Source organism: Mus pahari, chromosome 12 (genome assembly GCF_900095145.1).
Source record: "Mus pahari chromosome 12, PAHARI_EIJ_v1.1, whole genome shotgun sequence".
Lineage (NCBI taxonomy): Eukaryota > Metazoa > Chordata > Mammalia > Rodentia > Muridae > Mus > Mus pahari.
In genome coordinates this window covers 83,115,891-83,133,709 of record NC_034601.1, presented here as the reverse complement: position 1 = coordinate 83,133,709, position 17,819 = coordinate 83,115,891, and the positions used below count along the sequence as shown (strand labels likewise).

General features: G+C 41.2%; 2 protein-coding genes across 4 annotated transcripts in view; both read right to left on the bottom strand.

Annotated features, from left to right (window-relative positions):
* Positions 1-17,819, bottom strand: part of Mrps6 (mitochondrial ribosomal protein S6) — a 54,292-nt gene that overhangs the window by 17,966 nt on the left and 18,507 nt on the right. The window lies entirely within an intron of this gene.
* Positions 6,092-17,819, bottom strand: part of Slc5a3 (solute carrier family 5 member 3) — a 30,239-nt gene continuing 18,511 nt past the window's right edge. For 2 of the 3 annotated variants that reach the window (XM_029544845.1, XM_029544846.1), the window contains one exon: positions 6,092-17,467. In XM_029544845.1, coding sequence (XP_029400705.1) covers positions 14,974-17,130 — 2,157 coding nt within the window. In that variant the 5' untranslated portion in view covers positions 17,131-17,467 and the 3' untranslated portion in view covers positions 6,092-14,973. The remainder of the gene's footprint in view (positions 17,468-17,819) is intronic. The other variant, XM_021209634.2, reaches the window with a different exon arrangement.

The following is a 17,819-nucleotide window of genomic DNA, read 5'->3' as shown; positions in this document are numbered from 1 at the left end:
GATGGAGCTTCTACAGTCAGGATGGACTCCTGAAGGATGGAGCTTCTACAGTCAGGATGGACTCCTGAAGGATGGAGTTTCACTCAGGACTTTTACATTTTTCACTTTCAATTACATTTTTATTCACTTACCTACCATGAAATAATACAACCATTAGGAATAAGAAGTATAACTAGAAAAATAACTAACTTTAGATTCTCTTCCATATCTCTGCGTGTGTTCTGTCCTTCTGCAATACCTGTGACCTTAACTTGGTCCTTTCTGCACTACACCATACCCATTTACAGCTGTGTATCTATATACATGTATGCACATGTACACGTCATAGACCAGGATCTGCATGAGAGAACACAGGTCTTTCTTTTGGGGTCTGGATGGCCTCATTTAGACAGAGTCCTTGTGGGGACACTACAGCCCTCCCCGAGAGCGGTAAGAACAGCAGTCCCAGCAGGTGGCTTCTACTTCTTCATCAGGAAACAAGACCAAAATTCAGGCGCCCATGTTTACTATTCTAAGAACACTCCACAAATCCAGGATCCTCTTCTATCTTCCCTATTCCCTTCCAGATGAATAGACATGACAGGCAGAAGTCCTGGTTACTATGGCAGCAAGTAAGTGAAATGCCACAGCTCCCCAAATAGGTGGTGAGAGCAGGGGTCAGTGGAGGCTGCTGAGGAGCAGACTTGTTGATTGCGGGCTCTGTGCACTACTTAGGCCCACCTTCACTGCCCAGTTCAACCTCTTCACACATAAAGGACTGGACTGGGTGCCAGAGATGCTATGGAAGGTTTGAAGCAACTAAGACTTTGACAGCAAAGACGAAGATTCATAAGGAGATTCTAGTTAGGTTCTATGCGTCTTTTAAATGTCACATGTTTAGATGTTCTAAATGGCAATGTTTACAAAATTATCAATTAGATGACTGATACTTTTTTTCTTCACTTTTTTTCCTTTTAAACTGAGACTACAGAATCAGAAACGGGCTTTGGCACATCCTGCTGAGCAACAGCACACAAGAGCCCATCAACTAGACTGTGGCAGAGGTGCTAAAGCTTAAGCTATGGAATAAAGGTCTTAGTTTATCTTCCACCATAAAAAGCAGGGCAGACACACAAAGGTCATAAAAGCACCTGCTTTGAAAAACAAAAAGTTTAGGAAAAAAAAAGAGTTGTCCCTTGAGATTCAGCTATTTATGAGAAGTGTTTCTTTCCTCAGTAATTCTGTGAGCATCCTACTAGTGTACCTTCATTCATTTGGAAGTACCTTCTTCTAAACCAAACCTTTTCAAGTCTGCATCTTACCCTCACATCCCTGGAGATGAGCAGAAGCTGGTACACAGCATGGGCTCAACACACATCTGATGAATGCATAAGTCAAAGAGCCAAGAAGTGAAAATTGCTCACTATTTGATCCAACTGGAAAGGAGGAAGGGATTAAATAGTCAGAAGACAAGAAATAAAAAAGAAAATCTTGCTGCAAAGAAACACATCCTAATTGTTGAAAGGAAAAAAAAGCACAATAAAGCAAATGTACATCCTTACTCAAAACCAGATATAGAGATAAAGAAACAGCCAAGGTGGAGGTAGGATGGCAAAGAGGTGATCAGTTAGTCACTGTGCTTTAGATTCCCAGAGCATCTTGGGATGGGATAAAACAACTAGCCTTATTAGATGCTCAGATCCTAAAGCATGCAGGAATTTAGCGCTATAACAATTCAAAGACTGAAAACCTATGAAAACAGAATTAGCAAACCCTAAGTTTTGCAAACCTTTTGGCACAGCTATAGGGAGCCTGCCACAGTGTAACAGTGAGACTTCCACTGGGACTGGAGGGGAGCAAGTCAAAGAGCAGCAGTCTCCATTTGTTGCACATACTTTTCTCTGTGGTGTGTATGTATGTACACACCTATGTCCATGTGTACAGGTACACATGTGCAGGGACACAAGCTGCTTCTTTCTCATCACTTACAGCTAACATCAACAGTACCAGATCTGGAGCAGAAGAGTCAAGCGGGAGACTCGTGGACACTAAGCCACAGCTGCCGAGCTGTCTAGAACATACAAGAATGAAGATGGGAAAGCATTTTCAAAGGGTTCTTGGCCATGTCTTCAATCCCAGAACTCAGGCTGAAAGATTGAGTTCAAGGCCACTCTATCCTACTCCACAGGTCCTGTCTTCAAAAAACAAAAACAAGAACTAAGATGACAACGGATATGAAATTCGTGTCCTGAGCTGTGCTAAGGACAAATATATCTCCCAAGCTGCTTGTGTGAGAAACACAGTCCTTGAATTTTATGCTAAAGCTATTTGGCATAGGGCCAGTGGGGGTGACTGATACACTCATGGTTAGAGGTTTACATAGGAGTGGATCTGTCACACTCTGACTTCGTTACTGTCTTGTTGATGTTACAACTCAACAATGTCCTCAAAATGCTGGACTGTGAGAGAACAGTGATGGATGCTAGCACCATGTTCTTGAACTTCCCAGGTAACATAACCATGGCTCAAAGGAACTTCTATTCTTCACAAATTATTTCTCTGTTACTTTGTTATAGCAGCAGAAGACAATGAAGACCATGTTCCAGAGAATAGAGTACATCATACCATATTTTAAAACATATGAGTACATTTATTTCAGTAAAGGATGGAAAAAAGTAACATTCCAGACAGAGCTTTGAGTGAAAACCTGAGCAATGGGATCTTTAGACTAAACTCCCTAAAACATGGACTTTCTGGGAGTGAAATGAACATTATTAGGGCAGGAAGACTGACAGTGTTCTATTGCTGATGGATGGGTGGGTGGGTGGGTGGACGGACAAACGGGTGGGTATGTCTGTTTCCTAATGAAAGTCAATTATTTTTAAAAATGCATTTGAGGGGATGGAGAGATGGCTCAGCGGCTAAGAGCACTGACTGCTCTTCCAGAGGTCCTGAGTTCAATTCCCAGCAACCACATGGTGGCTCACAACCATCTGTAATGAGATCCAATGCCCTCTTTTGGTGTGTCTGAAGACAGCAACAGTGTACTCACATACATACAATAAAACTTTTTTTAAAATAAATAAAGAAAAAAATGCATTTGAAATCCCCAAATCCATATTCCTAGCAGTTTTAAAGCCATTTGCAGACATCCACATATGTAAAAAAAAAATAATGGTCACTCACCTGCTGCACACATTCCCAGCAGAAGAACAAGGCAGGCAATGCCCCACACTATGCTGGCTCATTCCATAGACAAGTGTCCACCTTGCAGTCTACTTAGTGCCACATTGATGTGGGACTCTTGGTTGCTGCCTGCTTTTTGTACATGTATGGTTTCATAGATGATATTACTGTTTAAAAAACAAAAGGAACCTAAGTATGACAACGACCTAGTGTGCAGGCAACAATGGGGCTCCAGGAACGTGTCAGTTGCGCAGCATATGGGTGTGAGTTGTGATGCTGTTGGTCTCAAGCTGAGTCCTAACACACTGCTATATACTAAATGTGGTGCCTTACGCAGAAAGAAGTAAAGTAAGGACTATAGGTTGACAAAAATGGGTTCACGGGAACCTGGCCAAGGGTTACCAACAATCTGTAGGATCTAGTGAAAAAGGGTACTCACTCACCACACTACATCTGTGCTGTTTTGTGTACTAAGCAGGTCAAGTATCATAAAAATGGTTTGATAGGTAGGACCTTTGAAACATCAAGTCTTCATAGTCCTGCATAAGTAAATGCCCGCTACACTATTGATGGCCAGCATTCTTTCAGGGATGAATTCTTTCAGGGCAACAGCTCTAAAATTTCAACCTTCAAAGGCTAAACACAAGAGCAGACACCAAGAGACACCAGCAAGTTGGACAAGTCGATTCTAGCTAGTATCTAGTCTAGAAAGCCCACTAACGCTTCTAAGAGGAGGACTTTTTCAGCTTTATTGAAGCATGCATGACAAAACACACACACACACACACACACACACACACACACACACACACACAAAGTATACAACACAATACACTGATACACATTCTAGGGTAAAGTCCTGAAAAACTGGAGAGGAAAGAACCAGCCATGAGAAGGGCTGGAAACCCTACAGTAAGGAGGATCAGCCTCTGAAACTTGGGAGGTTAAGTCAGAGAGGAGAACACGAAGAACTGGTGGGTGCCAAGGGGCACAGGCAGGAGTCTTTGGAGTGGACTCATCAGAGGTAGGAGGTACAAGCACTGCTCCAAGTAGGGTGCCATGCCAAAATGGCTAAGAACCAAAACCTGTGTTCTCAGAATGGTGGCTCACCATGTTCCTCTTCCCTGGGGGACGCTGAGGACAAAGCCAAGAACCTCATACTCTGGTAGTTCTCTGAGCTACAACTCCAGCCATACCCTTCAGTTCAAAACTTTCTGCAGTCAATCTGGCTTTTCCTAAAGATGCTGTAGGGTTTCCTCTAAGGAGGAGGCCACGGAGACCAAATACTGAAGCTGAGAAAAGCCTTCCATGAAAGACCAACATGAACAGAAAAAAGCTATCTTGGAGGAAGTGACATAGAAGGGAAAGCTCTGTCCAGCAGACCCAGGAAATAAAAAGAAGGGTTGTCACAAGATGAGGCACAACAGTGCTCATAAAGTGAAGCCTGACAGAAGTTACTTAAGCTTGTTTATCCACAGAATTAGCTGGAGATACAGTGTACAAACTCCTCTGAGCAGAGTAAAAAGACAGAAAATAATGTAACAACCCAAGCAAGCACAGGAAGGGCCAAAGAGAGCAGAGTCCCGCCCACCGCCCCCCCCCCCAGGGCTATGTTGCCACACTCAAAGAGCCCACCTGAGGCCAGAGACTTTCAGCAAGCTTTTAATTATGCAAAATTTTAATTATGTTTTGGAACATGAGACATATAAGCCAGGAAAATATCCTATTAGTGGAAATTCCAAATTTCCACTATTTTCTAGCTCCTAGTTTTCCAACTTAGAATTCTATATTCATTAAATATGCCATTAAAAAGCCTTCTAATTTTACAGTTTAGAGTTAAATGTAACAAGAGGGTTAATATTACCAATCATTGGAGTTCAAATTCCCAGAACCCATGTAAAACCTGGGCAGGCACTGTGGCCATCTATAATCCTAACTTTGGACTAGACGCAGAGACAGGTGATCCCAAGGATAAGATGGCTAACTACAGTTAGCAAGCTCAAACAATTGAGGAAGATACTGAATGTCAACTTTACACACACACACACACACACACACACACACACACACACATATACAGAGAGAGGGGGGGGGAGAACCATACACACATAGATACATTAAACAGAATTGAAGCCAGTAGATGTAGGTGATGCCCTCTAAAATCATAGGATGAGATGCACCATTCTCCTACGAGCAAACCATTTTCTACCAAATACTTGATGCAACTGGGATAGAGAAAGAACACAATGAACCTAGTACACTCTGGTATACTAGAAATAGGTACTTCAAACACCAACAGAACCATATCAAAAGAACACAAAAACTTTCCTGAAGGTCCCATCAGCTAAATCTGGAAACACATGAACAACAGTGGCCTATGACTTACTGAATAAACTAACCCAGAGTATACACTGATGAGGAAGATAACTATTTTGTACTGTTAGTTACAACTTAAACAAAAATTTTAAGTAGATGCTCAAAACAATGGGCTCTGTTTGACAGAGAATAGTAAATGATTTCATAGCCTTAAACTACCTCACAAACTATCAAAAGAAAAAATAGCTTAACAGTGGAAATATAAAGATACTACCTTGACCAAGTATCAAGATTAATTTCAACCATAATGGGATAACAACAACAGACCACTAATATAAGTTCTGAGAACATATTACCATTATGTTGTATTCCCTCCTGAAATGTACAATCTAGATCTAATCATTAGGAAATAAAACGATCCCAAGTTGTGAGACATTCACATTCACAGACCTCAAACATGGGGCTGGGGAGCAGGAATTTGTCCCAGATTAAGGGAAACAAAGGGCACAAAGCTAAATCTAACACTAGACTGCTTTTAAGACTTCTCTTTAAAGCCGGGCGTGGTGGCACACGCCTTTAATCCCAGCACTCGGGAGGCAGAGGCAGGCGGATTTCTGAGTTCCAGGCCAGCCTGGTCTACAAAGTGAGCTCCAGGACAAAGACTTCTCTTTAATGCTGCTAACCAGCAACACCTCAAGCCTTTGGACTAAAACAACTCAATGTTACTTTCTGGCTTTTTACACTAATTATGATTGATTGTCCTTGTCATAAAAAGGCACCAAGAACTAAAGGGTCACGTGAGCAAGAAGTTGTGCACCTGCAAGCCACGGTGTCAGGAGCAGCTCCAGGAGGGAAGACATGCCCACACACCCGTGTCTTCTCCAAACTCCAGTCATAAGGGAAAATCCAAGAATATTCCTATTCCATGTTTTACATAACCTTACCCACTGTCTGTGTCATCGTTAACAATGGTTAATATATCGATACCAGCATGGGGGGAGGTTCTGAAAGCACTCGAGAGTCAAGTCTGTAAAAACTTTAGTAGAGTATGACTTGTTCAACTGAGACACAGAACACTGAGTTTGGGACGGATATTCACACTGAGGCACAGAAGTGTAAAGTTTTCATTTTATTCAAAGTTGGTACAGAAGTTCTAACATTTCCATAAAATAATTACTACACTTCAGTTACAGGACAAAATACCACAGAAAGGAACGGACTTTGCAAGAAATATATTCATCTTAAATTTTCAAATACTTCTGCAGGCTAACGCAGCAGCTTGCAAAATAACACGAGTACACAAAGAACATAGTGTTTGTAGTCAGCAATGAAATCCAACAGCTCTTTAAGCAGATTTGCTTCAGGTTTTTTCCCCCATTTTTAAACAGCAACACTTAACACAGTCTACAGTTTTAAAAATCAGTTGTATACAGAATAGGCTAAAATTGTCACAGATAATTAACCATTTTAAATCTACAGTTTTAATTGTTTTCCTTTCAAGATGGAAGTAACCTGGCTTATATCAAATTATATTTTCTTTGAAACTGAAGCCTTATACAATGAAATGGACCGGATTAGTGGAATTTAAAAACGAAAAGAGTATGAGGACAACAGGGAGTAAACTGGAAATAATTAAAAATTAACTGATAACAAACAAGTATTAGTCTACTCTATTATAACTAGACTTGGTCTGCAACAATACCTGACTAAAATAATACGTGTATATAATGTGCAGCCCCAGTATACTGACCGGTGTCTTAGTCAGAAATCTGAGCAAAGTTTTCACAGGCAGTACACTGGTGAAGTATTTCTCAACGCAGACATCTTTTTAAATGCATTAATACTTACATATAAAAATTATTTAGATAAAAACAGCAGTATTCTGCTGACATTTGGCTTTAAAATAAAGGAATGGGTGAAGCAACTTCACAGGATAGTATTAGAAAAGGAATTGTTTTCTTCTTGAAGAAGACTACTAACTTTTGCACAGCAACTATTTTTTGATATCCATCTTGTCAAAAAAGGAAAAGAACAAAACAACAAAGCAAAGCAGAAAAGCCTAAGCGTCCATGTGGTGATTAGCAGCCTTTCTAGACAAAGAAAGGCAGCCGAGCAAGGGACAGGAAGCCCTGCTGGGTCTGAACTTCGAAGGCCCTCACAGACTGAAGCAAAACGGACAAGGGCAGTGGAGTAATGGCTCCATACCATCTCAGACACCACCATAGTTGGTCGCTATTAAACAAAAATAAAGCTTTTACATCTTACTACCCCCACAGACAAGTCCATCAGCAAAAGACCCAGTGATCTGTTGGCCACTCAAGTCTGAGATCTCACAGTGAAATTAGGAAACTATACATATTTACACTGCTATAACTACATTTCACTTAGTCTAACTAAAACAGTTTTCCATGAAAAACATTTCTGCCAAAGAAATTTTCACAAGTATTTCATAAAGTTGTAATAAACTCTTAAAGGTACAGAACACACAGTCTTTAGGCCTGGAAGGTTACTGCTCTACACTGTCACACATTGCTAAGCCAAGGACACTCCTCACACACTCCTCCCCTCAGCTCCCACCCCCACTGCAACCTCCAGGTTACCTACTGTAAAATTCTGTTATGGGCACACATGCCTAGCTTGTTGCTGGAGGGGAAAATCTTTTCACCAGTGTTCATGTGAACTCTTCTAAGAAGTATCATATACCAAGACCTTGTTATCTCTGTCTCTGTCTCTGTCTCTCTGTCTCTCTCTGTCTCTGTCTCTGTCTCTCTCTCTCTCTCTCTCTCTCTCTCTCTCTCTCTCTCTCTCTCTCTCTCTCTCTCTCTCCAACACTGGTCTATGCCCTCTAAGATCTTTGCTAGAGGTTACCAAGCCTCTCCCTAAGAAAAGTATCCAAACAAAAGGGGCACTCTCTTTTCTGAGGGCTGTATCTTAAAATGTAGACAGAAGCCAACAGGGCTCATTCTCACTCCTGGTAAACATGGGACTATCTGGAGGTAAGGAAAACAAGGAGGAAGGCAATGCTGAGTGGGAAGAAATGCCATCTTCATGTCTGTGTGCACACCTACAGTTTTCCAGTCATCTAGTCTAGGAGTTAACAGAACAGATTAAAAGCTTTAGTGCCACTGTGAAAAGCAGTGTCATGCTGAATCTATCCAGAAATAGTTTGATGTTCAGAACACAGAGATCCAACTTTCTACTAAAAAGTATAGTCAGGCACATAGAAAACAAAGGTAATATCTCATATAAACTATATAAATCAATATGATACTTGCACTATTTAATGTGAATATTTTCATGTCTTTAGAGTACTGGTGACAAGGATTATTTCTTCCAGATGAGATTTTTTATAACTGTTCAAAGTACTACAACTTACAAAGCTGCCACCTGCTCTGCCCACCAGAGCCCTGAGTGTCTCTGTTTCAGCTTGAGATCTGTGTCCAGGCCTCATTTTCCCTTGCAACCCCCCAAATACAACCAGTTGCTCTCTCCATCAAAGCCATATAGACAGAGGATCTCACTGAGGACTGGGCTGTGACAGTGGGCTCACCACCTAGGCTTTCTGGGCTGTGGTCTTCCTAACAACTTTGGACAAAGCCTGGGTGGGTTTATGACTGGCACTTGTGGGTTAGTAAGAATGCTATTAAGTTTTGTGCTTTTCACAAGTGGAAACACACACTCGTGGACACAGTTTTGTGCTTTCAATGGACCTCTAGCCTTTCCTCACACATGGAAATAGGAACTATTGTTCTTCAGATGCCCTTAACAAACCTGTATTGAAGTTAAGACACAAATTTATAATGTCACTTTAAATTTTAATTAAAATAAAAGCAAATAAAGATGAATAAATAACATTAATACAGATACTCAACTGCCTTGTTTTCTTGAACCAAAAGACTGCATAAAAGTATATAAATGTGCACTTTGTACTTGTCCCCTCACTAGTTACAAGTCTAAAAACAGGGAAAGCTTACTACTAAGAAAGGGACAAGTGCGCACTAGCGCATCAACACTGGTAAGCAGAAGGCACCAACCAAACACAAATCACAAAACTTGATTATGCTTCAGAGAACATTGTATACTAGCATCTGCCATTTAAAGAGTTCAATGAGCCTGATTCATCTCCAATTTACGCACGCACCCGCATACACATACACACAAAAGTTACTAATAGGCTTCTATTTTCAGAAGCCTAGGCTATATTAATAAATTGAACATTAAATGTATGTGTTATTTATATATAAATTTATATATCTAGCAGCACTAGGAAAGCAGGGTGAATTCATCTATTTACGCTGTGGGTACACTGTCAACTTGTGTTGTCAGGAAAATCACTAGCATTTCCCTAGACACACACTGCTGGGCGTGAAACAAGGGTGGGGGGTGGGGGGAGTGCCAGCGCAAAGCTCTGTTCCTGGCACAGAACACCACTGCGCTACACACAGAGGAAGCAGACTGTCTGCAGCACATGCAGAACGCACCATAAAAGAGTAAAGACACATGGCATATCTTCTCTTTGTTTCTGAGAAAAAGGCTACAGGCCAAGGGCTGCTGGTTGCCAGAAAAGTGAGTGGCTTACATTCAAACTAAACCTTACCTTTTATAAAGGAGTGGAGACAGAAACATGAATGATCAATTTCACAACATTGTTACAAGATCAGTAAGCCTTATGCCAGCACAGGAGAGTGAGAACTTTAACTGAAACCCATGACTAAGTGTGGGACTTGGCACTAGTGACGCTCTTACATAGAACCTCTGCTCATGTCACTCCTAGGAGTCAAAGCAGCTAGCTGAGCAGCTACAGTGTGCAAGACATCAAAAGATGGTCTTCATGAGAAGGGTCTCAGTCCATCACAGCTTATACACCAGCCTTGTACCTTAACGGCACAAGTGTTTCTCTTTATAGCAACTAAATCAAACCTTTACCCTCATGGCAAAAAAAAAAAAAAAAAAAAAAAAAAATCGCTCTTTCTGCATCATGTGACACCATCATCTCAAAGGGACTTCTGTGAAAACTCACCATTGACTGTTTCCTGACCAAAACACTAGTGCTTTTACTATTAACCAATGTAAATCTGAGAAAAAAATCAATGAAAATTCTGGAAACACATATTCTCAATAACATTTTAAGCTACTATAGGTTTAATAGGTTTAAAAGTTTAACTCATTATTTGGTTATAAGTCCTCAATCATGGGGTAAAGGAAGACTTTGGTACATCAAGACAGTATGTGAGATAAACCAAGCGCTAAGCAAGAGATCAGAAAATACTGAAATAAAGAACAGGCTACGGAACAATGGAGACAAGAGAACCAGAACAGAGCTTGGAAACTCTGCTTAGGAGATGAGCAAGCCTACAGAATTAAGCCTAAAAGTTTCATTTTACTAAACTATCAATACTAGGTATCAGTCACTTTAGCCTCTATGGTGTTAACAGATCTCTTTCTCCTGCTTAACATTAAACTAGAAGTTAGCAGGCTGGACCTTATTCCCTGGAGAGGGTCTTATGCCAGCTGACAGCCCAGATGCTTCAAGTTCTGGGATTTAAAGAATGTGACTGTAGTATACCTTTACAGTTTGTTTTGTTTCATTTTATATACAGTGGTTTCTGCCTCCATGGATGTCTGTGCGAGGGTGTCAGATCCTCTGAAACTAGAATTACAGTTATGAACTGCCATGTGGGTGCTGGGAACTGAACCCAGGTCCTTGGGAAGAGCAGTACTCTTAACCAATGAGCCATCTCTCCAGCCCCTGCTGCTAAAGATCACCATCTGCTCACATCTGGATCACACAGGGATTTGTCACATCTTGAAAATTTGCTTTTATTATTACTTCTTAGAACATCTGTGCACAAACAAGGCTCTACAGTCACATAATTCAACAGGAATGGTCTTGTGCAAATCTGTCAACATAAACCTAGACAATGGTGAGGTGTTACTACTAGAAACCTATGTGGTCCCTTTCCACTCACACCTCCAAATGGAGTTGTGCAAGGGAGTGAGGCATGAGGGAGCAAGCTATCTTAGTATGACATTATCAGCCAAATTAGACCTAATTCTTTACTGAGTAATGACAAAGCTTATTTATTTGGTGGAAAATAAGGCTCATCTGTAGATTACACTAAATGATATTTGGAGATGAGAAGATCATGCACCTGAAGTAAGAAAAGACTCCTGATGTAGAAACTTAAGGATTCATAACGACCCTAGACAAGGCTTTTAACCTCACTCAGAGAACTCATAACTCCACTGATCAATTCTTAAATGGGAAGTGTCACAAAGTGAAGGATCTCTGATCACTTCTTACGGTGACATCCCTAAGAGTCATGGACAGACTACCCAGGTCAGCCTCTTTGTGCAAGATAATGGATCCTTAGAGCTGGTGAAAAGGAAGCCCTGGAAATGAGATCAGAGCCACTGAATTTGAGTCAAAGGCAGGTGCTATTACTTGATGCTTCTCTAAAAACAAAAGCAATCACTTCCTAGAAAGAACAGCTAGGAGAGATCAGCCCAGTTGTTTATTCTTGGGATGGCAGGACACAATCTTCTGAGAGAAAGAGAAACCTGAAACCCCACAGAAGAGCCATCAACCATTGTCCAGGCCACAGGCACAAAGGAAAAAAAAAAAAAAAAGGCCCTTCTTTCCGGATCCAAGCAATAACTGAAGAACTGCCTGGGAAGACAAAGCATCTAGAAGCTTGGCTATCACTCAGAGGATAACTACTTCTCACCTACCTCGCATTTACTTTTAACCACTATTTTAGTCAATGTAACCTTGGTCAAACCCAAAGCTTAGCTTGGACAAACACAAAAACACATGTGTAAATGTCTACAGATCCATGCCATCTTTTAGGACTCATATGCATGTGAAGGATGAACATTTTGCTAGTCTAAAATCATGTATCATTCCAGGAACAATCACTGTAATGACCAATAAAGACTGGTCCCCTGAAATGAGGCTGCCATCACATATGTATTCAAGCACAGTATCTATTACTGGGAAGCAGTAAGGAAGACAAGCTTTAGAAACGTCAGACTAAATAAAGCAGTGTTCACACTGGTAAGAATACACATCTAATACATATGCTAAGTTATTCCTTATTTATGAACATTAGTTCTCTACACTTGACCTACAGCTATTTACACACAGACACATTATGGTATACATTATGTATCTTACTATAAGTCAACAAAAAGGGGGTAAGGGGACTCTAGCATTCCAAATTATTAGGACTCAGCACTAAATAAAAAGTGAGAAATTCACATAAATACCTCCTATTCACTTATGCTATACATACAAGGATGAGGAAGCCCACTTGGCCAATGTCTCAATGTCTGCTAACTTGCATAGGAATGTGTTCAAAGGAACTGCTAATCCAAATTTGGACAACCCAAGATTCTGTAACTTTCTCAAAGTCTGAAAGGTTATCTCAAAAAGAATTACTTAAGAAAAGACAGTCACAAAGCACAGATATCCATCCAAACACACCGATAAACTCTGAGTCCACATTTGGAGAACTGACTCAACTTTCCATTCAAGAAAAGGATGGCCCCTATCTACTTGGCTCCATGTTATAAATCTCAAAATAGAAAATAAGAGAAAAATTGTACAAGGCACTCTAAGTTCTTCAGAAATGCATGCTATTCATACAGAGATGACTTTTTCAATTTACAGACACAGTCCCTCAGAAAACCTCCAGAAGACAGGAAGACGGTGTGTGACAGTCGGAAGACAGTGTGTGACAGTCCCTAACAGGTGTGTGACAGTGACAGTCCCTAACAGCACTGGACTCATGAAGTCCATCATCTCCAAACAAGGTGATGCATTACAAAATAATAATAATAATAATAATAATAATAATAATAATAAAACGGGGAAAGGTTTTGTTTTGTTTTGGTTATCTGGACTGAGTTTGATTGAAAAGCTATAAATTGATCTATAAAAGTAGTAATTCTCCTTAAGTATAAGGCCTAATAAAAGTCATGCAATTTAAAAAGTTATCGGCTTAAAGAAAGGAGATACAGATTTCGCCTTCTTCATCTCTAATGGAGAAGAGGCAGTGATGAAGACAGGACTACACACATCATCCCTAGGATTTTTCTCCAATTCCTTCTGCACTATCTTGAATAAGGAGAAACAGCCTACAAAAAAAGATCTGCTGCCCATGGATGTTGTAACTGGATGCCAAGCTAAGATAAGGTCAATATCAAGAGTCCTCCACAAGTGTGAAATCCCCCACAAGCACACTGCTAAATAAAGTTCATGGCAACCTGTTCATGCTGGCCATCCTACAGAAAACCTACTCTCATCAACAGTAAGACTGTCAGTATTCTATGACTGACAGCCAGTTTGTAATGAAACATACTCATGTGCTAACTGACTGTAACAGCATAGATGTATATACACAGCAAGCCTTCAAAAGGGACAGAAGCAAGGGAGAGAACTTATAAAGAATGCAGTATAATATCACAATTAGACTGTTCCTCTAAAACTTAACAATGTTTCACAAACTAAGCAAGTGCCAACCGCAGCACACAAGTGGTGTGCGCTCTCCTCCGTGATACTGATCGTCCTACAACTGGACCCATTTGGGAAGGCATTTGGCAAATAAGGAATGTTATAAAATGACAAGGAAGCAGCTAGAAAGCAGGAAAACAAAAATGACTCAGCATCTAATTAGCATTAAATATCAGTCATTGCATGGTAGCTGACAATTCTCAAACTATATTTTAAAATATTCTTATCTGATCAATAAATGTGGGGATCATCAGCAGTATTTACTTCCCCCCTAATTAAAAGCGAGATTATAGACAAACTTGGTAGTCAGTGGAGTATGATTCTGCTTAAGTAGGAAAAAAAGAAAGGGAGGAGATGGAAACCAAGACTGCTCCACATTGGTTGCTAACATTTCCATACAAGCAGTACAAAAGGACCTGCAGGAAAACACTCTTCCTTTCTCTTGGCAAGCAGAATCCATAGACTCATGCTAATGACCAACCACACACAGAAAGTTGTCCTCAAGTCATTACTACACAACACATTAGACTTTCAGGACCTAACTAATCATACAGTCTCTACAAATTCATTTTTTAACTACAGCAGGGATTAGAGACAAAAACCTTTATAAATGATCAAATTTACTTCAGCACAGGGTCTACCAAGCCTTGGCAATGTAGACAAGACACTTCACTCATGATACCTTAGCACATGTTCTGTCCTAAGTGATAGAGGAGAATAATTGGTCTTTCCTTACTTTGGTACAGAAAACTTTCAAACCACATCTTTGCACAATTCACTCTGCTCTGTTTCATGTAAGTTGAAGATTTACTTTTCCCCCATCTCTGGGAAAACAGTTTTACAAATAGATGATTTTTTCTGCTAAGTAGAATTTGGCTAAAACCTTCAACGTAAACAATGCCTGAGAGGTGCAACAGTTACATTTTTGTTTTCAAAGACCAGTATTTTCTCTTAAGTGTCTCACCATATCCTTAAGTTCATAAGGAGAAATAAACAAACATGAAAATTCCAAGTGAACACACAGCAAAAAGTCCAATGTTTAGTATCACTTTAACTTGTGGAGTCTCTTCTAACATTTGTAAACACACAGCCTCCTCATCCATCAAGTCTCTGAGGCTCCTCTTGCTAAGGCTTTTACTCTTAAAGCCACAAAACCAGTCTATGAACTTCCAATACCGGCTTCTATTTTCCGTTTCCTTCTCTCTTTCTCTCTCACCCATGAGAGCTGCTTGCCCATTGGAATAAGCATCTACTGGTGTTTCCGCCTCTGAATGACCCATGGAAGCCACTGGGTTGCCCTCTTCTCTGCATGTCACCAGCAGATTAACGTCTTCAGGTTGCAGTCCCTTAATGCTGTCTTCAGACTTCCCGTTGGGAATAGTATGGCTGATGACTTCGCTATTCTCACTGCATTGCAGGATACTCTTCTCTTGCATTTTGTATGGTTCATCTTTCTGAGAGCAGCTCTCCTTTGTCACCAGGGTCTTCTTTGACCAAAAGGTAGTGGTACGAATCTGATCCTTTGTGGGAGGTGGTGTGAGAAGACTAACAATCACAGTAATGAGTCCTGTGATCCAAAATAATGCCGTAGCCACATACATATAATGGATGTCTTTGATGAAGCCTGGCCTGTTATCAGGTTGGTCACACTCAGGAGCACGATAGGTAAAAGCCAGTATCAAACGGACAGCTCCAAGAACAAAGCCTGCCATTCCACCATAGAAAGCCCCTTGCTCATTGCAGCGTTTCCAAAAAATTGCCAGAAGGAAGAGGGCCGCCACGGGAGGGGTCAGATAATCTGCCACCTCCTGGATGTAAAGGTACATTTGGCCTCCTTGCATCTCCACAATAATTGGCACCCATGCTATGCTGATGACAACCATAAAAGCCACAAATATCCTGCCCACAATCATTAGTTCCCGGGAGCTTGCACTCTTGCGGATCAGTTTGTACACATCGAGGGTGAATATGGTGCTGGCGCTGTTAAAGATGGAGTCCAAGTCACTCATCAGAGCTGCAATCATCACTGCCATCATCAGGCCCCGAAGGCCCACAGGAACCAAGGTCATCACCAGGCGTGGGTAAGCAATATTGGAGCAGCCAGCTCTGCTTCCACACACTTGCATGCAGTGTTCTGGGTTGATGCAAGCTATCTCATCAGCAAACACTATCCTGGAAATCATTCCTGGTACAACTATGATAAACATTGGTAGAAGCTTCAAGAAGCCAGCCATTAGAGTGGAGCCTTTGGCATGAGCAATGTTTTTGGCTGCTAGAACCCTCTGAACGATGACTTGGTCAGCACACCAGTACCATACCGAGGCTGGGGTTTGCCCAAGAATGAATCCAGGCCATGGAACATCTTCATCTGTTGGATCTCTCAACATTTTTAGGGCATTCGCCTTAGGATGGACCATACAAGAATTTGTGTTGGAAAGGTTGTACTTCAATAAAATGGAAGCAACATCAGGTGAGGCCAACATGTACCTTCTCTTAACTTCCTCAAACCCTCCAATCTTCACCAAGCTAATAACCATAAGTGTGAGTGCCCCAATGATCATGAGCAGAGCCTGCAGAGTGTCTGTGTAGATCACTGCAACAAGGCCTCCGGTGACAGTCAGCAGAGCAGTCATGCCAATGAGCAGGATGACAGACACATAAAGGTTCCACCCCAAGGACTCCTGGATAAAAAGGGCACCTGAATACAGATCCACTGAGAGCTTGGTGAAGATATAGAGAAGCAGAGACAAGGCTGCAAAATAGACCTGAATCCTATGGCCACCGAACCTCTTGGACAAGTATTCAGGCATGGTATATACCCCTGACCGGATGTAAATAGGGATGAAAACCCATCCCAGAAGTTGCAAGAGCAGTAAGGCATTGAATTCCCATGCGCCCACTGCAAATCCACTTGCTGCTCCAGATCCTGCCAGCCCAATGAAGTGTTCACTCCCAATATTGCTCACAAACAGAGAGGCACCAATTGCCACCCAGGTCATAGAGCGCCCGGCCAGGAAGTATCCACTCACAGTGCTTCTATTAGATTTCCACATGGCAAAAAAACCAATGCACATGACCAGGATAAAATACAGGGCCACTACGGCAATGTCTGCTGCCTCCAGTACAGCCCTCATGCTGGTAACTGGTGAATGAAATGTCCGAATGACAGAAGCGTCCAGCTTTTTATTTACTTATTAGTAACCCCAGCCAAGTCTGTAAACCATGCGTGCACTGGACTACACAGAGCAACACAGCAGTTCAAAGTCTTTGTCCTTTGGTTTGCTGTCTTGATGGTGGTGGCTGTGATAAACTTGGAAGGAGACAGTTTAAATTTCCTCCGCTTCTCAATTGGGATTGAGAACTTAGCTCGTACTCTTAATCCACTCTCCACAAGACCATCAGCATTTACTCAGGTGCTGGAGGAGAAATTCTGAGTTGCAGCTAAGTCTAGTGAAGCCTATTGTACCAACCCTGCAAGGCAGCAAAGACAAAAGACAAAGATTGAATTAGAGGAGTGTCTCACCAAGCGATGAGGAAACTTTCAATCGAGCAAACATGGCGCAACATTTATTATAAAAAGAAAACCACGCTTATAATACACTTTAATAACTACAGCAAAGCACAATCAATACTGTCACAGAGGGTAGAGATTGCAGCCATTGTTTTCAGCTAAAAATAAAGGCTTATCAGTTGCATCTGCCAACCATGTAAATAATCCTTTTTTGTCTCACTCCAGTAGTCTCAGCTCAGAACAGGGATGGAAACCTTAAAGCACCCTGAGGGAGCACAGGGACACTAAATTTCCCTAACAAATCAAAAGCAG